General features: G+C 36.2%; 1 protein-coding gene across 5 annotated transcripts in view; it reads right to left on the bottom strand.

Moving 5' to 3' along the window:
* The window catches only part of LOC137007322 (cadherin-18), a 100,674-nt gene that overhangs the window by 29,761 nt on the left and 44,177 nt on the right, over positions 1-26,736 (bottom strand). For 3 of the 5 annotated variants that reach the window (XM_067368624.1, XM_067368622.1, XM_067368625.1), the window contains exons 4-7: positions 19,241-19,408; positions 17,114-17,301; positions 14,339-14,592; positions 8,610-8,746 (exon numbers count right to left, since the gene is read on the bottom strand). In XM_067368624.1, coding sequence (XP_067224725.1) covers positions 8,610-8,746; positions 14,339-14,592; positions 17,114-17,301; positions 19,241-19,408 — 747 coding nt within the window. Of the gene's footprint in view, positions 1-318; positions 334-8,584; positions 8,747-14,338; positions 14,593-17,113; positions 17,302-19,240; positions 19,409-26,736 lie in introns of all 5 variants that reach the window. The other 2 variants (XM_067368626.1, XM_067368623.1) reach the window with 2 other exon arrangements.

Raw genomic sequence — 26,736 nt, 5'->3', positions numbered from 1 at the left:
AGAATATGGTCATGCAGAATAAGGCATTAGTATGTGCTTATATATATTGCATGCCAATATATTGCATGCTAATAAGCAACTAGTTAATAGTGAGAACTGGACCCTAAACTAAAGAGTTATCAAACTTTTTTCAAAAATTGTGTTTAAAAAAAATAAAAATAAAGATTATCCAATGATTTACTCACCCTCAAGCCATCCTAGGTGTATATGACTATCTTCTTTAAGACAAACACAATACTTTTATGATGGATGGATGCACTTTTTCTTTTGGCTTCAAAATACAAAGCTTGGAAGAGCCAGGATATATTTTAATATAACTCTGATTGTGTTCGTCTGAAAGAAGAAAGTCATATACAGCTAGGATGGCTTGAGGGTAAGTAAATCATGGGATAATTTTCATTTTTGGGTGAACTAACCCTTTGAGCACTGTGAATGATGTAATCCAGTCAATTTATTTCCACTTTCAAACTATTTGCATATGTCTGATCTTTTTAATGCACTTATATTGCTTTTAATTCAACGGTTTTAGATTGTATCTTTGTTTTTGGTCATATAACACATAAATATGTTATATGACTAGACTATACACAGTCTTATCCCGTTATCTTTTTTCCAATTTTCAATTTTTTTTTTTTTTGGTTCAAATCAATGTTTGCAATGTTATGATTCATCTTAGAGCTGGTTGGTTTGGTTCTTTTAGAAACTTTGTGGAATGCAGAACCAAACCAAATGAAAAATTGTTATGTGTACATAGGCAGTTTAAAATCTGGCAAAAAAGAGCCACATCTATCAGTTTTATAATTCAGAATATTCATGCACCTCCACTAGATGTAGCTAATAAAATAGCATTTCCGCCAATGGCACCGCTACAGTTAAGTGCAATAAATGTGTGTATAATTGCTTAGACATCTTATAAGCGTACAGGCCAAATGATTTCCTCTCCCTCGTCATACTCGCTAACAAGCACTCTAACATGAATTCCCACCCACAGCGCAACCAGAAATGAACATTTCTCAGAATGAAGCCTTTAACTACAAGCCATCGCCTTGGCAACAAACAACACACCATTAGTTAATAAAAAAAAAATAAAAATAAAAAAAAATACTTCTACTCCCTTCAATGCATCTTTGATTGCATACAACAACTTTAAGCACAAAACAATCAAAACAACATTAGAAATGTAATTTTGTGTTCTGTCATTTTGCTTATTTACCTTTTGGCATGTTTGTTTTGTGTCTATTTTCTTGCACTTTCATAGCTCAGATGATTTGATTGTGATTCTCAGAAATGTTTCATTTAATTATCAAGTTTGTTTCTGATATACTTTTTTTTATGAAACTCTTTGAGAAATAAAACAGCAAACAGCAAGAGTATAGGGTTAGGCTACATAGTATAGCTCATATAATGATAAAATACATACCTTGAGTGCACATTAAGTCGCTTTGGATAAAATTGTCTCCCAAATGTATATAAGAATTGAATGAGAAATGTTGATGAACAAATCTGAGCACAGAACACAGGCCCTGTTTTCACCTGGTATTAAGATGCGTTTTGTTAGATCGGATCACAAATAGATGAGAGACACATTCCTGTTTACACCTGGTGTTTTAATCTGTCTCTTTTGTCCACTTTCGACCACTTCTGTCCTGATTTCTTTGAAGGGAGGCTCTATGGGCAGGTAAATATATAGGTCTTTTCATATCTTTCAATCTAATGAAAACAAAATAAACAATTTACATATGAACAAGTCCCAGACACAACGGAAAAACATACGGAGAGCAGCAGCTATTGTTTCTGCTCTAAAAGCCGCAAGACCGGCCAAACGCTGTGAGTGTGTTTTAGAAATCAGGAAAGGTGAGAGAACATTGTGCTTGGTACATTTTTCATCTTCAAACAAAACTCGGGTCTTCAGCCAACAAAGTTTAAATCCCGTCTGCCTAGCGCACTTCCCGTGTTTACGCATTAGGTCAGTAGATGGAGATAAGGTGTTTTTTTCTAACACTACTTTTCGAACGCTATTCAAACACATTCGACCACATGAGCGTTTACACTCCGAAAGCAATCCGGTCAAATGCGTTTTTGACTACCTCTGGTAGTGGCTGAAAGTGGACAAGTTCAAAATGTTTTAGACCCCATTTACAGCTGTATTTAGTGCCGTCTTCATTTGATCCAATCGACCAAAAGGCTTCTTAATACCAGGTATAAACAGGGCTATAAGCTCGTTTCTGAGGCTCTAGTGGAGATAAATGTACATCTCTGAGCAGCAGACTTATGCAAAAGTCTCCATTTGATCTCGTCACTGTCTAGAGAAAATAACCGATATATTAAAGTGATCTCATGTGTAATTTTTCATTCACGTGCTGGAATATCATTATCATATAGAAGACTGAATGTGTGCCACTCATGATGGGTGTAAGGGTAATTACTGTGATAAAATCTACAGCAGAAGAGTCACGGGACTCCATTTATATTATGTCGTGTGATTTTTATCATCTCAGAGATTATACACTCCAAATACGGTCCCTCTTCAGATTGTAAATATTATAATCTTTGCTTGGTTTTGTTCTCTTGCATGAGTGGCTTTTTTAAAGGGATAGTTCACCCAAAATTTACATTTCTGTCATTATTACTCACCCTCATTTTGTTTCAAACATGTATTAATTTCTTCTGTGTAACACAAAAGGCGAATCTTTAATGATTGTGATGATCGCTCTTTTTCCATCCAATTACAAAGCATCAAAAAGAGCATAAAAGCATCATAAAAGAATCAGAAAATGTGTGAGCTATACGGCAAGTCTTCCGAAAGCATTAGACTAGCTTTGTGTAAGGAACACACTAAAATTTATGCTGAAAATCTTGACATTTACCGTCTTTAGTATGTTAAAGATTGTTTAAAATAGTAGCGATATAAAATCTGTAAATTAATCATTCTTTTGATTCAGATTCTTCAATGAATCTAGCAGGAAAAACAAAAACAAAACAAAACAAAACAAAAAAAAACAATAATCTGAAAGATTCAATTAAAGAATCAATGATCTGGTCAGAGCAATTAAAGGGATACTTCACCCAAAAATGAAAATTATCCCATAATTTACTCACCCTCAAGCATCCTATATGACTTTCTTCTTTCAGCCAAACACAATTGGAGTTATATTAAATAATATCCTGGCTCTTCCAAGCTTTATAATGTAAGTGAATGGTACCATTTTCTTTGAAGCCCTAAAAAGCACATTCATCCATCATAAAAGTAATCCATACGGCTCCAGGGGTTAATGAAGGCCTTCTGAAGCAAAGCGATGCATTTTTGTAAGAAAAATATCCATATTTATAACTTTATAAACCATAATCACTGGCTTCAGTAAAAGCTGTATGCAAGTCAAGTTCCAGCAGAAGAGTGACCTCTGACCTGACCTATGATGTAGGACGTAGGAGCAGCGTAAGCTTAGGTGAGAGTAGACGCCTCTCACGGTTCAAACAAATAGGGTTGGGCAAAAAAACTCAAGCTTCTCCATAATTTCTCTTAAAAAAAATATTGTTTCAGACTTCTAATTTTGTTTTGCTCTATCTTCTGTGCTTCCACGTTCGTCAATACATCATGCGTCGGGTCAGAGGTCACTCCTCCGCCGGAACTAGAATCACGTACGGCCGTTACCGGAAGCCAGTGATTATAGTATATAAAGTTATGAAAATAAAAAAAAGTTATATATATATAAAAAAAAAAGTCTTAAAAAATGCACTGTTTCGCTTCAGAAGGCCTTTAACACTCTGAGGTCTGAGGGTATCGCCGGCGATACCACCGCATTTTTTTTCTTACCAGTGTGAAAGAGATTCAAAATACTCCGTCAATGTTGCACATACAATTAAGAGTTATACACCATTTTAATCTGTTGAATATCTTCTTTCATTTGTGTACACTCAGAGTAAAAACACAATGTTGTGCTTTTTGTAAAATACATTTCGTGATTTCTCCTCTCCCTCTGAACAAAGTCCAATCTGATAGTTCTCAGAAAATGAACTGTAACTTAATGAATACTAATGACAAAAAAATTAACTTATGTCTAAAGAAACGTTGAGATGTCAGGTTTTAAATCGTGCAAGTCAAATCAAAAACAAACATTTTGTGTTTATGTAATCTGTATGAAAAGAGAGCCATGCCAGAAGTCAGTGATTCAGCTCATTATCCGCTAATGCGGCCACGCCCACGGAGGGAGCACTATTCAAAGGCAAATTCAGAAGCAATACATGCATACATCGTCTCAATCGTGTATTTATTGTCTTGAAAAGTGTTTATTTGGATGTTAAAGCCATGGTTAGTGAACTCTAGAAGACATGCAGTTAGTTCCTGGTTCTTCTTCTTCTTTATATGGATTTGTGGCCTAAAGGTCCACAGAGCGCCCTCCGGCTGCAAGTATGGATTGTATCCAGCACTCATAGTGATGATATATAGAATAAATATAGAATAAATATTACTCCTCTGTATAGAAATTTGACATAAATATATAAGAATCCATCAATATTTCTCCAAATGTGCATGCTTTAAGCTAAAAGCCTATATGAAATGCCATAGAGCAGTGGTTCCCAACCCTGGGGTCGCGACCCCCACTAGGGGTCGCTAATAATTTTCGAGGGGTCGCCAGTCGCCAATCTTTTTTTTTTTTTAAAGAGCACGATAAATTAATTCTGATTAAAATAATTCTGAAAAAAAAAATGTAAAAAAATTAAACATGACAAAAAAAAAATCCTTAACGCCGAGAATTTTGCAACATATCGCGAGAGTGGGAAGATACAGACGTAACTTCGAAAAAAAAACGAGGCAAAGAGAAAATATGGCAAAGCGGCGAGGAGAAGATAAAAATGAATGCGCTAAAAAGAAAACAAGGCCTTATTTAGACAGTTATCTTGAATTTGGTTTCATTGAAGCGATGGACAAGGTGAGAATTGAGTGTGTAATCTGTGGTGAGAGACTAGCGAATGAAAGCATGAAGCCCTGCAAACTAATGAGACATCAGAGCACCAAACACCCACAGACGGTGGGTAAACCTACAGAATTTTTCCTGAGGAAAAAAGAACTTGTTATGTCAAATAGACCCCAGAACATAATAGATGTTTTTACAAGAGCTGGAAATGAAAATAGACAGGCAACGGTTGCATCCTTCGAGTGCGCTCTCTTAATTGCCCAATCAAAAAAGCCACACACCATCGGGGGAAACTCTGCTCAAACCCGCATGTGTAAAAATGGCAGAAATAATGTGCGGGGCACAGGCAGCTTCAAAACTAAAAACTGTACCTCTGTCTAATAATACAATAAAGCACAGAATCGACAGAATGGCAAATGATGTTGAGAACACACTGATTGAAAAGTTAAAGATGCACCCATTTTCCATCCAACTTGACGAAACGTCTACTGTGGCGGATGAAGCAGTCCTCATTGCATATGTGCAGTACGTTGATGACTCCGAACTAAAGCAGGACATACTTTTGTCGACTAATTTGTCTACAACAACACGAGGAGAAGATATTTTCCACGCGATTGACACGTACTTCACAAAGAATCAGATTCCCTATAATAATTTAGTCGCATGCTGCACTGATGGAGCTGCTTCAATGATGGGAAAAAACAAGGGCTTCAATGCACGTTTGAAAGAAAAAGCACCCTACTGTCTTGTGTTTCACTGTATGATACACCGTCAAGCCTTGGCCAGCAAACACCTCTCTGATGAACTTAATGAAACAATGAAGACAGTTGTAAAGATCGTTAACTTTATAAAAGCCCGCCCGGTAAACAAGCGAATCTTTGCGGAGCTGTGTGAAGATGAGGTGCATCAGACACTCCTCCTTCATACCGAAGTGCGCTGGCTATCAAGAGGCCAAGTGTTGGTTCGTTTTATTGAACTAAAAGAAAAAATAAAAGAGTTCCTGAAAATGAACAATCAGAAGCTGTTTGACGAAATGACAGATGCATTTCTCATCAGAACGTCATACTTGGCGGATATTTTCAGCCTCTATAATGAAACAAACAAGCGCATGCAGAGCGCGGATGCAAATGTGCTGGAATGCAAGGAAATTATTGACGCATTTGTGCATAAAGTGGACTTTAGGAGGAATAAGCTGATGAAACGAGACCTACACCATTTTCCATCACTTCTTAAACAGACCGGGGGAAATTTGCCTGAATCCTTGAGCAAGGAGTTCATACTTCACATGGAACGGCTACAGAAAGAGATGACGTCACGGTTTTCGGATGTTGATGAACATGTCGCTAAATGCGCATGGGTAATGGATCCATTCACTGCGCAGGAGGAGGACGTGGAGTATTTACAAGCGGAGGACGAGCTCTTGGATATCAAGTCTAATTCTCTTCTGAGGAGATTCTTCAATGAACACGGGTACAAACGGTTCTGGCTGGTGAAAGGACCTAACGTCGCACCCAAGCTTGCGCACCATGCTACAACCAGACTCATCCTGCCATTCGCCACAACATACCTGTCCGAGACTGCTTTTAGTTCTCTGGTAACCATCAAAACGAAGGCACGCAACAAGCTGGATGTGCACCATGACTTTCGTATGGCTGTCACGAAAATCATGCCTAATATACAATCTCTAGCCCTGGATATGCAGGCCCAGACTTCACATTAAATAGTCACATTAAAACAATTAAATAAGGGCTTTAATTCAACCAGGAACAAGAGAAAAGGCATGAAAAAACATAACTTACAATATGTAAATATTTATTATGCAGTGGTTATTGTTGTGTTTTAATTGGTGAATGTTTTTAGTTTTTAGAATGCAAAACAAAAAATACATTAATTCTCTGAATAAGTGATATTCATGTTAGTAAATTTTAATTTGCTTCTGTTTGTTCATCAGTTAAAAAGCACAGGCTGAAAACAAAAGTCGGTCATTGTGAACCCTTGCATGTTGTTACACGTTTAAGGTAATAAGTGAAATGGATAGATTTGATATTCACGCTAACAGATTAAAATGTGCTGTTATTTGCTCAACGGGTTTAGGAAAATAAATGGAATCTGTTGTTGGAAAAACTCAGTAGTTGCAAGTTGCAGTTAATTGTTTGCATTCTGGTGTTATTAAAAACTTAAACAACTGACAGTCACATTAAGCTGATGTCTATACTGGTGTATTTGAATGGGGGGGGGGTCATGGGGGTCGTTAAGATTTTTCAGTGTTAAAATAGGGGTCTCTTGAAAAAAAGGTTGGGAACCACTGCCATAGAGGTAACATAATTGTTCAGACACTTTGCATCACAGAAATACATTATATTTTAAAGAATATAATAAAATACCATTATTTTAAATTGAGCTGAGACATGATTACAGAGGGTTTTTTCACACCCTACCTGACTGAAAGGCCTCATTAATATGCAAGTCATTTCAGGTCATTATTATTTGATTCTTTTGTCTTCTCAGGTGAGAATGGCCCATTATTCATGATCATTCACGCCTCCACGCATACTGTGTTTCTTGACAAAAAGTGACTTACAAAAACTAAATCAATATAGTTTTATATGAAGGAGTAGGCAGTATAATTTTTACATAATTCTGAAGCAAAAACTGTAATCTACAACCTCCAATACCCAGAAGTCTTATGAACACAGATTTAATATACTTTTTTTGGCCTTATTTCAGTGACTTAAGTTTTTTGTTTTTTTTCAATAACCACGCATAAACGTTATTCCTTCAAAAACACAAACATGTACATACATGTTGCTCACATATTATGGTAGCCTAGTTTGTGCTGAATACAGTGTAATGACACTTTTGTCATTAATGTGTTTATGAACAAATGAAAAAAGCACAAATGATAGGGCATGTCAAAACTTCTCCAGGCCCCAAATCAGCCTCAGACTCCAGAGGGTTAACCCCCTGGAGCTGTATGGATTACTTTTGTGATGGATAGATGTGTATATATATATATATAATAGTGTATATATATATAATATATATATATCATTTTTTTTTTTTTTTGGCTTAAAAAATGGCACAGTACCATTCACTTTGATTATAAAGCTTGGAAGAGAAAGATTTTAATACATATATATCTCAGATTGTGTTTGGCTGAAAGAAGAAAGTCATATACACTTAGGATGGCTTCAGAATGAGTAAATTATGGGATAATTTTCATTTTTGGGTAAACTAACCCTTTAACAGCTGACTGGAGGGCAAGATAATGAGTTTACATCCAACATCCTACATGTAGAGAATATTGTGCACAATATTTTAAAGCTTGAAAGCTTTAAGCCTCATTCATTTTAATTGCATGGAAAGAACCAACAACCAGCAGTCTTCAGTTTTCTCCTTTCTCAGAAAAGAAAGTCATACAGTTTTGGAATAATATGAGTTTGAGTAAATAATTTAGATTTTTGAGCAAACTATTCCTTGTTTGTTTAGAAGTGCAATCCTTGACTATTAACAGACTTGCAGAGTTGATTTCACAGCAGCGGGAGGGCAAGCGATTTTCAAAGCGAGAAAAGGAAAGCCAGTCCGTTTCTCATGAGTGCACGAGGCGTTTATTGCCGAGACTGTCTTGGCGAACTAATTTGCAAGTTATTAAAGTGGCGAAGCTATACCAGCATGGTTTCTGGTAGTACCCACCTTCCTCTGTTGCCATGACAGTGATGTTGTGCCAGGGTGTGTCCTCTCGGTCCAGGAGCTGAGTCGTTCTAATGACTCCGCTGATGGATTCAATATCGAAATACACCTCTTTGTCTTCTCTGCGCTCAATGAAATACCTAAATATAGAAGAGAAAGAGCATGAATACTGCATGAGCCTTTCCGTCTTTCAGCCTTCTACATCATAGCTGTGGCATTAATAGCAAAGACAGCTTGGATATGCATGATTATCAGAGAGCTTGTATTGCTGTACATGGCTGGATCGTGAAACCCTGCCAACTTCATGTGCGGCATGACTTACGCCAGTGCTACCCGACTTCACAAAGTTCAGCCTAAAGGGCCATATTATTAATTTATATAGTAATTATTTTATATTTCATTGACCAAAAGCTTATATGACAGTATGAGTAATTATACATCATGCCAACCAGCTCTATGACAGATCACTGTAGAAATACAGAGTGGAATATATAATGTGAAAAAACACAGTGACTTCACGGAAAGTCAAAAGGTAAAGATGGAACATAGTAAGAGGTTCATTAATTCAAAAGAATAATGCACTAAAAAGCTAAAGAGTTCTTTTCACAGTTTCTAATTAAATGAGCTTACATTATGTTTGTCTGACAACATGCACATTGTACTGAGCATTAATATTGTCTTGAAACTATTTAAGTTAATTTTGTTCATATGATTTCTCTAAATGATCGATCACCCTGGTTGATACCAAATAGGTCGTTTTCAGTGAGATTTATGAGTGGTTTTAGGTATTTGCGCAGATGTGTATTAATATTCCAGTTGAAATGAATCACAGCTATAGATAACAACAGACCTGACACAACCTAAAGATTATAAAAGGAAGGATAAAACTACATAACTGCAAGGAGAAAATCTGTGAGAAGCATTAGTTGGACATAATTAACAAATCCTCAAGTGACATGCTTGGTAGACACACTCAAAAGAAGGACTGTCAGATTCTCTTGCCAAGTATGAATGTGAAATTAAACCACATTTGCATTTCCTGAAGGAAATACTAGAGTGTGCAAGGCAGCCGAAAATTAGTGCTAACATTTTATGTAGGCTTATGATTCTAGTTTTGGCTCTGGATAGTTAGCTTTGGACTGTGGTTTTGCTGTACTGCTTTTGTGGCCAAGGGGTCAAGATTCACTGGTTAGAATTGTTTTTGTTGGCTAGTAGATCCCAAACTTTTTCGCAATTAATGGCTGTTCAGAAGCAGCCATATATTTTGATAGTGAATATTTATTAATTTTTATAATTATTTTATAATTTGAAAATATAAATGTGTGTGTGTGTGTGTGTGTGTGTGTGTGTGTGTGTGTGTGTGTGTGTGTGTGTGTGTGTGTGTGTGTGTGTGTGTGTGTGTGTGTGTGTGTGTGTGTGTGTTGTTTATATTAAATTGTGGGGACCAAATATGTGGGGACCCATGTAATATAAACCTGAGTTCACCTACATCGTGGGGACCAGCCACTGGTCCCCACAATGTAAATTAATTAATAAAAAATACTAAATGATGTTTTTGCGAGAAAATAAAGGTGTGCACAGTTTCCTGTGATGGTTAGGTTTAGGGTTAGGGGTAGGGTAGGGGGATAGAAAGTACGGTTTGTACAGTATAAAATGCATTACGGCCTATGGAAAGTCCGCACAATTCACAAAAACAAACATGTGTGTGTGGTAGCACTTTAGTTTAGGGTCCAATTCTCACTACTAGCAAGTTCCTTATTAGCATGCATATTATTAGGATATTGGCTGTTTATTAGTACTTATAAAACACATATTAATGCCTTATTCTGTATGACCATATTCAACAACCCTAGTCCTACTCATACCTAAACTTAACAACTTACTATCTATTAATAAGCAGTAGTGAGGAGTTTATTGAGGCAAAAGACTTAATTAATAGTTTGTTAATAGATAGATAGATAGATAGATAGATAGATAGATAGATAGATAGATAGATAGATAGATAGATAGATAGATAGATAGATAGATAGATAGATAGATAGATAGATAGATAGATAGATAGATATAGAGAGAGCTCTTTAGCATGTCTTTTTTTAGCGAGCAGAGGGATTTTGGTTGGCGAACATATGTATGTATGTGTGTGTGTGTGTGTGTGTGTGTTCACCACCCAAAATCCCTCTGCTTGCTAAAAAAAGGCATGCTTAAGTGCTCTAAAAAATCTTTCTGTTTAGCTTTCATCATGTTACCTTGGGACAAATACATGAAAGACAAAAATCTTCTCTGCAAAACACAAAGCATCATCCTGGAATCTTTGTTAATGCAACACCAGGGTGTCCTTTTTGAAGAATATGCCTTTAAAAACATTTTCACTGCAGCGTCTCAAGAGACAAATGCTTTACATGAAATATGATAATGATCAGATGCGTCGTTATAATGGTTAGGAACTAAACTAAGGAGATAACAGTGACCTTGCTTATTTTCCATAACGCTAATGCTGATTCTCAAACTTCAATGCCATTTTATTTTTATGCTAATGGGTACATACTGCAGTATAAATTCTTGTACTGGAATGAAATGCTGTTGTTGTTTTTTTATGGGAAATGCAAATTAAAATCGGAGGAACAGAAATGCAATAAATGGACTGAAAAAAAAAAAAAAAGTTTAAATGTGTTATCCTTCCGCACAGACAGAAAAAAAGAGACCAGGGATTATTTATGAGACTTTCATCTTGTTTTCTCTTATGTATTTTATTTATCTATTTATCACAGCGATAAATGCTGATGGAAAAGCCATTCGTGTGAAACCGACGATCTCACTCACATCAACCAATGAGAATCCCAGCATTTGCATGACCGTGAGAGTTATGGCCCCTCCGTCACGCACAGACTGTGAAGGTTCATTCAAAGATGGCTTGAAAACACACATCCTCAACCCACCAGTACAGAGAGATGCTAATAAACCATACAGGTCATATCTCATTACCACAAGGAAATGTGCACTGTCCTTGACTGCATGAGACATGAGAGAGAAATAACAACGAGGATTTTATACTTTATGCGTTTTACTGCCGGTGAAGGGAACATTCTGACATTTTATTTTTCATTCCCGTTGTTCACTTGCGTACCACCCAAATTGTTGTTTTCTCCATGTTTTGTAGACTATGATATGCACAACATTGTCTTTCATATTAAGAATACTCCATTTTCTTTACTCAATAAACACTATATATAGAGGCTAATGTTTTATGTATTTGAGAAGAGAAGAGTGTCTTAGTCTAGCATTTGTCATCAAAGTCATAGCAAATACTATGCAAAGCACTTCATCTTTTTTATTTTGGCTAAATGACAGAAAAACTGAGCGCCTACATAGCTACAATAAACTTAACCTGTAAGCTGATGAAAATGTAATGCGATACACTTACAGCCTCAGGCTGTTCTAATGACGGACAAGATGTATGTCTGAAATTTGCTGCAAAAACCTTATAATTCCATTTGAGCTTGATTTTGGTAAAATGTTAATAATATAATGATACACACAAGTGTCTGACCATGTATAAAAGTAGGTTTTGTGCTCAACAGTGACGATATTTCACATTGTTCATACTTTACCCCTGTTTAGTAATTAATCCTGGGTAGTCAGATTTACATAATTCTCAAATGCATGTGTAAACCCAGGGTTAATGATATTATTTGAATTTTTACATATTTAAAACCTTGATCAGTCAAGCACACAGCCAGCATCGATGTTTTAGCAACCGCCTTTGTGCCATTTCCAGACTGCATTGTCAATCGTTGATTCTATATCTATTTTCAATAAAAAAATAAATTAAAAAAAATTGAATTATGAGTGAATATTGTGTTAAAACCAATTCATTAAATTTCAGAATAATTTCATAAAATTCAATCCATTAAATCATATAATGATACAATATAAATATAAAATATGCATAAATAAATATAAATAATGAATAACATAAACATCTCACATGAGTTATGCTGCCCATTGGATATTGATAATGTGTACCAGAAACACTGAATTCCTCTCCATCGGCTTCTCTAGGCAAACAGCATGACATCAGCATTTTTATGAGCTGGCCTGTACACCTCTCTTTCATTAAAGTGTGTGGAGGTAATTGAGCCTTTGGCAGCAGTGTTTCACTAACATGCTAACATGGGGTGCCTTAACTACTCTAATTAACATTATCCTCCATAGAGAGAGAGAGAGAGAGAGAGAGAGAGAGAGAGAGAGAGAGAGAGAGAGAGAGTCAAAGCAGTAAACGATCCTTGTATGTCATATCAACTCAATGTCATCCTATTAAATTCGACCTTTACAGAGAGATGTGAGAAACGGGAGGGCCTGAGAGAGAAAGAGAGAAAAATAATGTTGGATTACTTTGCTATAGTATGGCATTTGTGCATATAGACCCTGATTTACTAAAATGTTGCTACTGCAAATTCAAACAAATTGTGTTTATGTGTTTTGTTGGGTGTATTGCAGGCAATTTACTATGAATTGCACAAATAGCCACATTTTAGCCACTTTTTTTTTTTCTTTTTTTCAAAGTTATTAAATTTTAGTATTTGGCCATTAACAGGACTTTTAATAATTAGCTTATTTTCAGCAGTCATCAAACTTGTACACACTGGCCACAGATACACCTTTAATTTTTCCAAGCTGATTGCACACTAAAACAACCCCAGTCATCATGTTTTCAGGCCATTTCAAGTTTGATTTTGACACGACACAAAGTGGTGATATCTAAGTGGCTTAGTTGTTAACTTGCTTTTTAAATTAGTCTTTCCATTAGTGTCATCTTAATCTTCATTCAGGCCTATTTGAGAACGTGCACGAAAACAACAGGTGGGATTTATCACAAAAACCAATCATATCCAATCACAACCAATCACATCCAATCAAAGCATGTGACTTTCCCCCATTCGTGACCCCCCAACCCCCACCAAACCCACCGCACGCTTTAGGGGGTCTGTTTTAACTCAATGGGAACAGAGCAGGCAAGCCTCCCACTGTAACTTCACCTGCGGGTGTCGCTGCTGGACAGTGTTAATTTATAAAAATGAGTGATTTTTACACTTTTTAAAGGTTCTCTAAGCGATCCTGAGCGGAGTAACTTCCTGTTGACGTTCGAAGTGTTGTCAAACAAAACAGAGGCTAGCTAGACCATCCCTCCTACTCCTCTTGCCCCTCCTCTCCGTCATGAACGCGCATTTATAATGTAAGTAGCTTGTGTATTGACGCTGCTTGTCGGTTATTGGCTGGGCGCTGTTTATTGTGTTCAGTGGTCCAGGCTGCACCAGTTTGCTTTTGTGTCCGTTTTTTGCAGCTTGTGGCGACTACAGAGACCACGTTTTTTTACAGTGTGTTCAGGGGACAGGCAGCTAGCGGATAGTGAGGAGATGTTTGCTGTATGTGACAAATTTTTTTTTTTTTTTTTTAAACGTGTGAGATCACTTAGAGCACCTTTAATGTCACATTTTGTAATATTTTGTTTGATTTTTGTAATATCAATTATTTTCTCATCCATTTTTTTTTGAGGAAGCACTGCCTCCCTTGCCACCTAGGAGAAAACGCTGCTGATGTGCATCTAGGATAGATCACAATAGTCATCTAACTGAGTATATAAATCAGGGCCATACAGTATTATGTGATATTTTAGTTTGTGAATGATTGTATCACCGGTCAGAGTGTTATTTTAACCCTTCACATCAGCTCACCTGACAGGGCTGTTTTTGCTGTCTGGGTCTCTCGCTGTGACGGCTCCTACTTCAGTTCCGACCTTTGCGTTCTCATACACCTCCATAATGTAATAATCCATTGAGAAAACCGGCGGCTCATCCACATCTCCGACTGTGATCTTGAGCGTGGCGTCATCTTTGAATGAGCCCAGATAAGAGAAGCGTGGGTCCGGGTGTGTGTTCTCTGCAGCGATGTGAAGGCTGTACTGCTTCTTCTTTTCATAATTCAGTGGCTGAGAAGAGAAAACATGAAACTTAGGGTGTGTTCACACTTGGCAGGTTTGGTCTGATTAAAACAAACTCTGGTGTGATTGCTCTGTTAGTTTGGTTCATTTGAATAAGTGTGAAAGCTACCATCCGAACCCTGGTGCACACCATACAAGCGGACCGAGACCGCTGAAAAGATGAACTCTGTTCCAAATGAACTCTGTTGCAGTTTGACTGAAATATGAACACAACACGGATCAAAGACGAACCCAGAACAGGATGTGATCTCACGAAATGCAACCCTAAAAAGAACAGAATGCTCATCTCAGTTTACTACAGGCATCGGAAAAGCCGTCTCCTTGCAGCAGATCTTCATTTGTGAGCAATTCCTGCCGCTGTTTTGACTCCTTTACACATTTTATAAACTCTTTGTGAGTTCTCAGCTGATTAAAATACACACCATATGTATGCACACACACAATGTTCGGTAAATTCTGTCGCAAAATTATTTTCTTTTTTGGTCTGGAACAAAAGAACCAAGGGAACGGAACTACAAGTATGAACACACCCTCAACTGGATTACAAATATACACAATATTTTGCTCAGTCAGTCAGTTTTAGCCACTTTCTTGGTGGCTTCTAACAGTTTCAAGTACTTCAAAAAGTTATGAACTGAGATTATATTGAGGTCAGTCCTTTTTGCTTTCCGGAGCGCAGAAGCTAAATCATTCTCGAGATGGGGTCACGTCTGTAGACGCCATGAAACCTGCCCGACCTTCACCGCCCGTCTCGTCGGACAGATCTGGCAGGCATTTATTTACAAGATTGGCTTTAGGAAAACTCAGTATTCACTGAATTCACAGCTTTCCTGACCCATGGGACTGAATGTGAAATTGAAGAAGCTCAGAATACAGAAAAGAGACCATTAATGAGCATCTGAGCCCCAAAGAGCGCCAGACGTCTGCTTGACCTAGTCTGACTGGACAGATTATATATATCTGTCAGTGTATCTGTGTGATTCTGTCTGCAGCTTCAGATACAGTGCTATTTGACAACATCTTGACTGAATTATGCATTCTTTTTTTCGTTATTTTGTTGAAGGTCTACAAGAAACACTCAAGTGTAAAGTGTGAAAAATCAAATCACAATCCAGAGGTTAGTCAAATTTTGAACTTGCTAATGGGGTTTCATGTATGACAGTAACCTTTTCCCTTTTTTCCCTAGATTTTTGTATTTTTGCTCTTTGTCATGTCTCTGTTGACTCCACAGTCTAAATTAAGTGTTTATAAGTCTTCTGAGACATACACTATAATGATAATATAAATTACATTTTCTGCTCTCTAGATATGGCTCATGTCCTTCTTCCAGTGCAATTTTTTTTTCTTCCCATTTTATTGCCCACCCGGTAAAAGTTTGATCACTTACAAAATTAATAGTACAGATCTCCTCAATAAGCTGCAACATTTGAGACATCATTCATATCTGTAGTACAAATGACAAGTTAAGACCTAAAGTTTAATAGTTTGCTATTTCTACTCCAGGCACTTTTATTTCCCAGGTGTCGTTTTTTATTAAACACATTTTAGATATATTAACAGATAAGACATATTTTTATTTTTGTTATATGAAGTTCACAGTAAAACTTTTTATCATGTCTTTATCATTTATTTTTGATACTTATTTTTGATCAAATGCCACTATGTACTGATTTGATCCCAGAACAGTTCTTTATATAATTTTATTAATATTTTGAATTTTATTTATATATATTTTAGTTCTCATGTTAATTTTAAATTTTAGTTTCATTTTTAGTAATTTCATTATCTGCTTTTGTCTTTATTTATTTTTATAAATATAGCTATTTAGGTTGAATTTATTTTTATTTCAATTTTAGTTTAGTTTTAGATTTAATTTTTTGCCAGTTGATACTTTTAGTGCTTCAACTTAAACATTTCAGTTTATTGCCAAGGTGACATTTTTCATTTTTGTTTAGTTTCTCATTTTGTTTAGTTTTTCCAACTAATATTGGTATTATATTTTATTTCAGCTTTATATTTTAGTTAACAGACATGTTTGTAAAAGTTTTAGTTAACGATAATAACCCTGTCCTAGAGCTTCATTCTTAAAATATAATTTTTCTTTATACATTTCCTTTTTTTTTTTACATTAACAAAGAGTGAATACATAGGAGACAAATTCGTGTTCATGTTAGTTACCAATCACGCTGTAATTTTGTAAAATTATGCAAACAAGTATGAATGTTTAATTATTTGAGATATTGTAGTAATTACACTGTGGTGAAAATGTTCAATTCATTTGGACAGAAATGACATGATTAACTGCGATGCATGTACATTCACTGGTGAACAGTGTTAGTAAAGTATTTTAACAGAGTTTGTTTTCTAAAAGCCCTCAAACCCAAAAGAGTCCAGAGTTGAAGAAACAGCCGCTTATTATTAAGGGTTTCAAAAACCCTCTAGCCCTAGTACAAGTGATAGTAGTAGTGATGCATGTCTTAGTAGACACCAATGAAAATGACAGCAATACCTTTCTCAGTGTGATAACACCCTCTCTAGTGTCTTTGTCTGTGGAGATGGAGAACATTCCGGCTCCCTCGGGGTTCAGGATGCTGTATTTGATCTCTGCATTGATTCCGATGTCCTCATCGTTGGCTTTGATCTTCCCCACTGGCTTCCCCACCTGTGCCGACTCTGGGACAAACACCTGGTAATTCTCTGCAGACAGACACAAAAGCCAGCATGGTGGTTTGTTCGATTGGCTGGATGGTATTTTGAAGCATATCTATCATGATGCCTCTTTCCGACTGTGCCTCCAACCAAGCCACATTTCAATATCACTGTCATGCCCCATAAACAACCACATTCCCAAACCACCTGATTATAAAAGCTGAATGCAACAGAGCGCAACGTCATGGTCCACTTTCCGATGGCCATGGTTCCAGAAGTGTTTTTGGGGATTTCAAAAGCTCTGAGATTAATCAAACTTTGATCCATGGCAACGGCAACTTCTGTGATTGGTGGATCTTATTATTTAAAGAATTATGGGTTCTACAGAAGCACATCATACTGTGCCATAGCTTAATAATGGAACTCACAGTCTGTCTTAAAAGGTTTATACATTATCCTTAAAAACACATGTTTCTAGGGAGGAAATTAATGGCATTTTTTTAGTTCCAGAACCCTGGTGTTTTGCTCTGTTTCTGTGGATAAAAATAAGACAACAAAAACTGAAGATCCAAGACTCATAATTGGATGCTTACACAATAAAACACAGTGTCCCTGCCTCTATTCTCTTCATGCTAATTAATGATAAAAAATTACACCGCAATACACAATTTATATGACTCATCTGATAGTGAGACTGCATCTACAACATATAAAGTATATTCCCATCTCTTCCACCTAATTATATAGTATCCATAAGTAAGCCCTTGAGAAAATGAGTGGTTTTCTTATGAATGTCTGGGAAAAAAACTACTTTAAGAGAGAGAAAAAAAAGTTACAACAGCATACTGTATGGTTAACCTTCAAACAGTAATGAGGATATTTGCAGAAGATGAAGAATCAGAGAAAAGCAAGGTCAAGCTATTTCGGTTCTTTTTGCCAAGATCTAAAGCATAATAATCAAGAAGCCCTTCAACATATCACAGTTTTGCTTAAAAAAGTCCGGATAAAGTGTTCAGGAGTGAAAATTCTGCAACGGCTCTGTTCCAAAAGCTAGTCAGCTGCCTTCAGACTTCAAATGTTGCATCTTAAGTCAAACAGAGTGCAACAGTTGGATTCAAGAAGTAAAAACTCCATTCACATTCTCCATAGGGAAATAGATTTTTAATGATAACTTTTAAACCTTTAAAGACACCTTTTGAGCTACGAGGTTGTTAAATCGATAGTATTTGCTTCTGTTGAAGCCATTAGACTGCATTATTTAAACTTAGTTTTAAAATAATCATGATTAACAGCAGCATTTGTGGTGAAAAACTACATTACCCTTGATGCTGTACAGAAAATTCCACTAATCAATGTTGAAACAAGCAAAGCACTCCAAAATGTCCTGTTATTCCCACCCACTCCTATGAAGAACCCCAAATTACATAACCCCTATGGACACCCTACGCTCTCAAAATACTTAAATATTTGAATGTATATGCATATTTTGCAATAAACTTGCTGTTCGCAATGCTTTATGGGATTGTAGTACTTTCTATCACTAAAGCCATTAAGTACACAGTCTTGTACTTTTTGTCCGATTTTCGATAACTTTTTTGCTTCAAATCAAAGTCTTTAATGTTATGATTCACATCGTATAGCTGACTGGCTTGGTTCATGGCTTATAATGCTTTAACAAGGATTTTTTGAAATCCCTATGGGAGAAATGAATGGAAAAAATACTTCAAGAACCAACGCCGCTGAAAAGGTAGGCAGACACTGTTGCACTCTACAGAAACCCATAAGTGACAGATTTAGAACGCAGTACGTAGGCAGCAAATCTGTGCATTATATGATAAGCACTCTTCGAAAACACTTATGACGTCTTACAATACTGCCTTAATAGGTTGCTCACTACGTCTTGGAACTGAACCAACATCTGCTGATATCCTTCTACAGCAATATGTTGCCACCTTATTTAGTTTTCACAGTGTCTAACATTACTCACTCTGAGGGAACTTTGGTGGGTTGTCGTTGATGTCAGTTAGCGTGATGTTGACCGTGGTGGAGCCCGAAAGCCCTCCCACCTGCCCTGCCATGTCTTTGGCTTGAATCACTACTGAGTAATGTTCTCTCGCCTCTCGATCCATGTCTGCCAGGGCTGTTCTGATGATACCTGCAAAACATACACACAAACATATGGTGGCTTACGCACATAATTTGTATGAAATCAAGGGTTAATAAATTGATTAAGCCACAACCAACTGCATGTTACAGTCCTTTACCAATATAATGTAAGAAACCAATATATATATATATATATATATATATATATATATATATATATATATATATATATATATATATATATATATATATATATATATATATATATATATATATATATATAGTAAGTTTATACTTGATTGCATAAGTTTATACTTGATTGCATTCTCACTCAGGTGATCATCACACATATTATCATTGTGGTAAAAAATATGAGCAATTGATGACTCTTATTTATACTTCTTGGATTAATCTAGTTATGTATCAGAAGAATGGAATGCAGTGGTGATGGAGTGTGACTTTTTGTAAAACTTGTTAAAATAAAACAGGTAAGTGCTCTTAAGTATGGGAGGTCTTTTCTCTGTCAAGGTCAGTTTCTGCAAACATTTCACTATCATTCAAATGACAATAAAACCTTGAAGTTCTGGTAAATTGAACCATAGTATTCAATCATACACAACTCAACAATGACATGCATACAAAGACACAAAAACACTCAAAGAACAGTAAATATGGACAATTCTGTTGATTATATGGTAACAGTTACTTGTTTTCACTGTGTGTTGCAAGAGTGCTATAATGGTTGCTAAGTGTTTGCTTACTAGCCAAAGTCAAAAGAGATTACAGTAAATCAGTAAATACTGTCCCTAACCATACCCGTATTCCACCTGAATAGTAGCACAAGTGTTTTGGAATACAATATGAACACAATAAGTACATTGTACTTATCTGTTGAAGCAAGAACATAGAAGACACCTTATATAAATTGTGAACAAGACTGTTTCTAACAGTTGAGATTTCAGTTAAACTTTAGTTGTACTGAACAATTACTTCAGGATAACAAATACTTTTTTTTTTTTTTCATTTTGTACATAATACATATGCAATGTCAAAAATGTTTATTCAAAATTTACAAAAAAAAGAAAGAAAAAAAAGTAACAACTGAATCCACTCATACGCAAGAATCACACACTCTTGCTGGCAGAGTAGGAACAGGTGTGTTATAGTTCAAGATGCGAGGTTCCTCTGCATAAAGATGCAGATTCTCGTTTGTGCAGCTGGCTAATCAGAGGCCTGTAATCTGGGTCAGTATTTATGGTGTTTGAACTTGTTTTGAGGCTGGCACACTTGACACGTCTTGAGGATCTTGCTGTGCAACTTTAGAGAGCATCATGTTTGCAGAAAGTAGGAAGCACGAATGGAAAGGGTGTACGGAAAGCCCTTATATGGCTATGGTTTGGGTGCGTTTTATGCAAATTACTTACTTCAGCCACGTGGTCGCTCATTCAGAATACTCCAAAATCATTAGCGTTAGAATGAGGTTAAGAACAATTCATGTGTGTACACAAGTGTTGTGAATTAGGTGGAACTTTTTCATAAGAAGTTCTCCTGTGTGTAAAAATATGAATAATCCGTGCACCCTTTCATTTAATTTTTTTCTGCATTGTCAATTATTTAAGTACATACTTTTAAAAAAAAAGATTTTCGTAACATTTAGGTGAAATTTAAGTCAAAAGTATATGCGGGAAGCAATTCAGTTGCAATCCACTGACTCACCCTGAGAGACCCTCACACCCGCCCAAACATGTCTGAATCACTACCGCCACACAATGTCACACAATGTCTGGCAGTTCCTTTCCTCTATTTCTTTGTGTCTCACAATGTCTGTCTTTCTCTCACTCAAATCTCCCTCCCTCTCCTTCTCACCTTTGTACTGTGCCACAGACATAAAGTCCTCACCGATGATCAAACCCGCAGTCAGATGGAAATCACAGATCACACAAACGCCATTGCTAGAAAATCCAGAACTTCATATTAGTAGGTAGGAATGAGAGGTTATTTTTGGAAATTTGGTAATCAATTCATAGTTCTTGTGTTATCACTATCACTTTTCATTATTTTAGTCTTTTGTAAAATTCCCTTTAAGCCAGGTTCAGACTGTACAGTTTACAATAGTCCTTTATGACTGTTGATTGACAGTACGAACAAGATCCCAGCTGTAATCCGTGTCATAATGTAGGATCTCAGCTGTCATTAATGTCAGACTGAACGCCAGTCAAGATGTGTTAAAAACGGAATCAGAGGAGTCTTTTAGGATTCACAAAATCTGTCTCAGAGGGCCAAATCATGGCCATAATCGTACAGTGTGAACCCGGCTTTAACTGACAAAAGCCATTTCCTACTGACATCATCTAAAGTGACATCATTTAGGAGGGAAAACAACAGCACCAAAATCAGTGGGATTTGATGGATTATGATGATTTGTGATTTAGTTTGTTTGTCTAAAATAAGCATACTATACAAGCATAATGTTTTAAAAGAACAAAATATATAAATAAATAAAGCCATTGCTCAGTGAGGAATGATAGTATAGGACAGTAAGTACACAGAAAGCAAAGTGAGAAAGAGAGAGAGAACGGGATCTGCGAGCCAGGACTCGAACTCGGGTCACCCGAAGCGCAACGCCACTATATGCCATTGCACTGCCCACGAGGCTATCGGCGCCAACAAGATCTTTTAACCTTTTTGAAAGAAGTCTCCTGTGCTCACAAGGCTGCATTTAATTATTCAAAAATACAGTTATATTGTGAAATATTATTACAATATAAAATTACCATTTTCTATTTTAATATATCTTAAAATGTAATTCATTCCTGTAATGCAAAGCTGAATTTTCAGCATCATTACTCCAGTCTTCAGTGTCACATGATCTTTCAGAAAACATTCATGCTGGATTTATGTTTAAGAAACATTTCTTATTATTATCGATGGTGTAATCTTCTTCTGTGATTACATCTCGACAACCACAGTAACTTCTCCATTTGGGCAAAATATGTTCAGAATGTTAGATTTTATTTGTGTCAGATTTGAAGGATGTTCAGTCAAGGAGGAACGGCAGGAACAATCGCTCTTTACAAAATGAAAGTGTTATCAGACAATCCAATCCTGCTTTATATTTGCTTGAAAACAATAGTGTTGGTAGCCCGCGGCTTCCTCTGATAGAGGGGTTCGACTGACACACAGTCAATACACACAAGCCATTAAAGAACAGATTACAGACTTATGAATAAACAGGCTGGGTGTTTAAGTCAGGCTCTGGACCGACTCTAAACAGGAATTCAGTGTGCCGTTTGCATCCCTATAATTGACTGATTCATTTTTCACTTTAATTTATTGGTGCGAACTGAGAGAAAATATTGATTTGTCATTATTACACTGAAAAGTGGTTTTGCGTAGACCATAAATAACCATCGCTTTTCTCCGTTATTGACTAAAATCATCCCTAATCTTTTTTTAAATACTTGTTTTGTTTCATTTCCCTCATGATAATGAAGAACGAGAATAAACACGCAAAGAAATGATGACGCCAGCGTTCTGTGCTCATACCCTGACGGCCTGTTCTCCTCGTGTGAAGAGTGTTGGTTTGACAGGCTCAGGATTAGCTGTCTGTGTGCAGGTTACAACTTTAGATGTGGGTCGAGGCACGAGTGACCGGAGGCAACAATATTAACATGCAGGGCAAGTGAGGTTGACATTGTCACCTGTCACAGCGAGAGCAGGGCAAAGGCTTGCAGAATGCACTAGGGACAGACCAGGATATCTTGTACTGTTCCAAAAATACCCAAGAGAACAGTCATACAATTGAACTTTCTTACTGGGTTTTTATAGACATTGCAAAACTGACCACCATTATTGCAAGGGTGCTGTGAGTGGTTGCAAGGGTATTGCTGTGTGTTTCTAGGGCGTTTTAGTGGTTTCTAAGTCAAATCAAAAGAGACACTAAATAATAAACATAACTAATAAACAAATTATTACAAAATTAAATTTAAATAAAACATTTCACAATTGAACTTTCAAATATATAGAATTTATCTTAAATAGAAAGCTTCTGTAACTTTATAAATGTCTTCTATGTCACCTTTGATCAATTTAACACATCCTGGCTGAAGTATTAATTTCTTTAGTTTCTTTCCAAAAAAACAAAACAAAAAAACAAAACAAAAAAAACTTCATTAAGCTAGCCAACCATCTTTTTTTTTTTCAAAGCTGTGTTCTGGTTGGTTAAGCTAGCTGATGCATGCACAATCATGCCATGCCGGGGATCAGCATCCAGAACCCAACATATGCTGATCTTTTCCTCAGGGCTGCACATAAATTCACCCTATTTATTGGGAAACTCATTAGCACTATAGTAAAGATGGTTTAGTGTCATCAAAAGGTCGAAAAGGAAAGTCATTATACTCAATCTGTACTAAAAGTAAGTATTGTGATGCAAGAAAACCAGTATTATTTTAGTATCACTGTCATACTATTATATTTTTTGTTAACTCTTTTGCTGCCATTGACTGAATTTTTGGTCATTTATAATAACAAAGCTTCACCGCCATTGACAGAATTATCTGGCAATCCATGTTTTCGCCATAATAAGGTAAGGGACGCTATTACGCTTCTTCTGAAAAAATATAAAATCTCTGGATGAAAACACAGGAGAAGAAGCAGAAACAACTGATAGAATCATTTCTGCGCTCATCACGCATTAAACGGCATATAAATCAAAACCGCCAAATATTACAGAATGAAATGTCGAACCCACAAAGAGATATCGGACTGTGTAAGCTTTCGGGGAGTTGATGGACTTGATCTATGTTTTGATCATGATTCTGAATATGATCCGGACAAAAATGTGATTTTTGTTTTAAATGAAACATATATACATTCAAGTGTTGATAAAGAATAATGCATTGTTATTATTATTATTATTATTATTATTAAAACAAAGGCTCTGCTCTTAATATATTGTGTGTTCAGATATTCATACAACAAAATATTCTGAAAAAAAATTTGTCAAAATAATCGAAAATATTGGTGAGGAAAGATTTAATATATTGTAACAGTTTATTTATATATTTTCATTTCATTTGTTTTCATTTTAATCTGAGTTTTAATAATTTAGTTTTTTATTTTTATTAGTTTTTTAAATGTATATATAGTTAGTTTTAATTTAGTACTTCAACTTTTTTATACTTTGAACTAAACAAAAATGAGAAATATTTAAGTTTTTTAAATTTTATTTCACTTAATGGAAATGTTTTTATGGTTTTGGTTTCAGATTTAGTTAACGATAACCCTGGATCGCACCCACCAAAACTAAGAAAACCTGCAAAATTTGGCACTTGCAGCATAGTGCACTTGAATTTTGGCAGTAATGCTGGTGTTAAATGCAAACCATTTATGTTTCATCATCTGTGAATTTCCCAATCCAAGGGGTCTGTCCCCATCTCACCCACTCAAACCTGTTGGATCTGTCACCAGTCCTTGTTCTGGGACCTCATCATTTACAAATGAGAAGAGGCATTAAAAAACACAATGTCATAAACACATCCAAATCATATCCTAATACGTACCGCAAGCGTACCATAGGTTGGAAGATTTCCCAGAATGCATCTCAGCAAACAAAAGCCCAGCACAATGGTACAAAAGGAGGTTTGTAAACTTTCCAAAATGAATCTCCCATCCATTTCTCCTGCTTTAATGCCATAACTCCATTTCTAGCCTGCCAACGCTTGGGTCCCAGCGGCGTAGCAGAGATATTACCCGAGCTGCAGCATTACTTAACCTAGGCTCCTAAGGCAACACAAGTCTGTGGCACACAGCCATTCACTCCATTAAAACAACACAAAGACTAATGTTGTGACCTTTTCTTCATTTGTCAGGGGTGAGGGAGTGTCTCTCTGCAGCTATCACTCAAGTTTACTGTGTGGGATTGGTAAGTGCTCTTGAGGAAATATGAAACAGGCTTGCTGTAAATGAGGGAAAGTGTAATATTTGTTATTAGGATGTACAAGAAGGCTTCCTTGCATCAGATCCAACTTCAGACCAGCAGCATTAAGAAACCTACAGCATTCTTCCTTTGATCTGAAGAACCAGCCTGAAGTCTCTATGGAAACCAGATAAGCCAATTCCACACAGCCGCCGAGGAACAAGTGGCAAGTCTGACCCAGGGTTAGCTGAGTTAGCAAAACTGTTTTAAGCCTTTTACTGGTCTCTCCCGCTCCACTTCTGTCTGTAATCTCCTATCGCTTCTTCTTATTCCCTCTCGTTCCCTAGGTTTTCACAGACTGTACATTTATAGAGAAGGTCAATCTAGGAGAGCAAAGGGGATTATGGGAAATTACCTTCGACCTGGTTGAGCGCTATGGTTCGTTCACACAGGACGTTGTGCAGTTAACATGTGTAGCCTAGTGGATTTAAACAGGATATTCAGCATGACTAATTATGTTATCATTACTCACCCTCATGTCATTTCAGACCTTTATGATTTACTTTCTTCTGATGTTTTGAATGGCTCAGTATTTTTGTCCATTTAATGAAAGTCAGTGTGCTCTAGTATTGTTTTAAACACCACTGACTTTCATTATACAGACAAAAAACAGTTGAAAGCTTAAAAATATCTTCTTTTCTTGTCCACAGAAGAACAAAAGTCATGCAGATTTGGAACAATGTGAGGGCAGTGCTGTTAATACTAACTAAATCTATTAAACATCATTTTCGATAATTGAAATAAAGCTTCCCTTGGCATCTAACTGAAATGATTTTAATTAAATAGTTGTTGTTGTTTTTTTTAAATAACAAAATGAAATAAAAAATTATTAAAACTCAAATAAAAATGTTTATATATATATATATATATATATATATATATATATATATATATATATATATATATATATATATATATATACACAGTACAGTCCAAAAGTTTGGAACCACTAAGATTTTTAATGTTTTTAAAAGAAGTTTCGTCTGCTCACCAAGGCTACATTTATTTAATTAAAAATACAGTAAAAAAAAAGTGAAATATTATTACAATTTAAAATAACTGTGTACTATTTAAATATATTTGACAAAGTAATTTATTCCTGTGATGCAAAGCTGAATTTTCAGCATCATTACTCCAGTCTTCAGTGTCACATGATCCTTCAGAAATCATTCTAATATAGTGATTTGCTGCTCAAGAAACATTTATGATTATTTTCAATGTTGAAAACGTCTCGGTTACGTATGTAACCCTCGTTCCCTAAAGGAGGGAACGGAGACGTACGTCAGTAGTGACCGACGAATTGGGATATCGCTTAGAGAGCCCTATCATCTTCGTGTAAACTAAAACAAGCCAATGGAATTGGCGTGCGATATTTGCATAATGCGCACCGCCCCCGT

This window comes from Chanodichthys erythropterus, chromosome 19 (assembly GCF_024489055.1).
Source record: "Chanodichthys erythropterus isolate Z2021 chromosome 19, ASM2448905v1, whole genome shotgun sequence".
NCBI classification, from domain to species: Eukaryota; Metazoa; Chordata; class Actinopteri; order Cypriniformes; family Xenocyprididae; genus Chanodichthys; species Chanodichthys erythropterus.
This window is presented reverse-complemented; position numbering and strand designations above follow the sequence as displayed.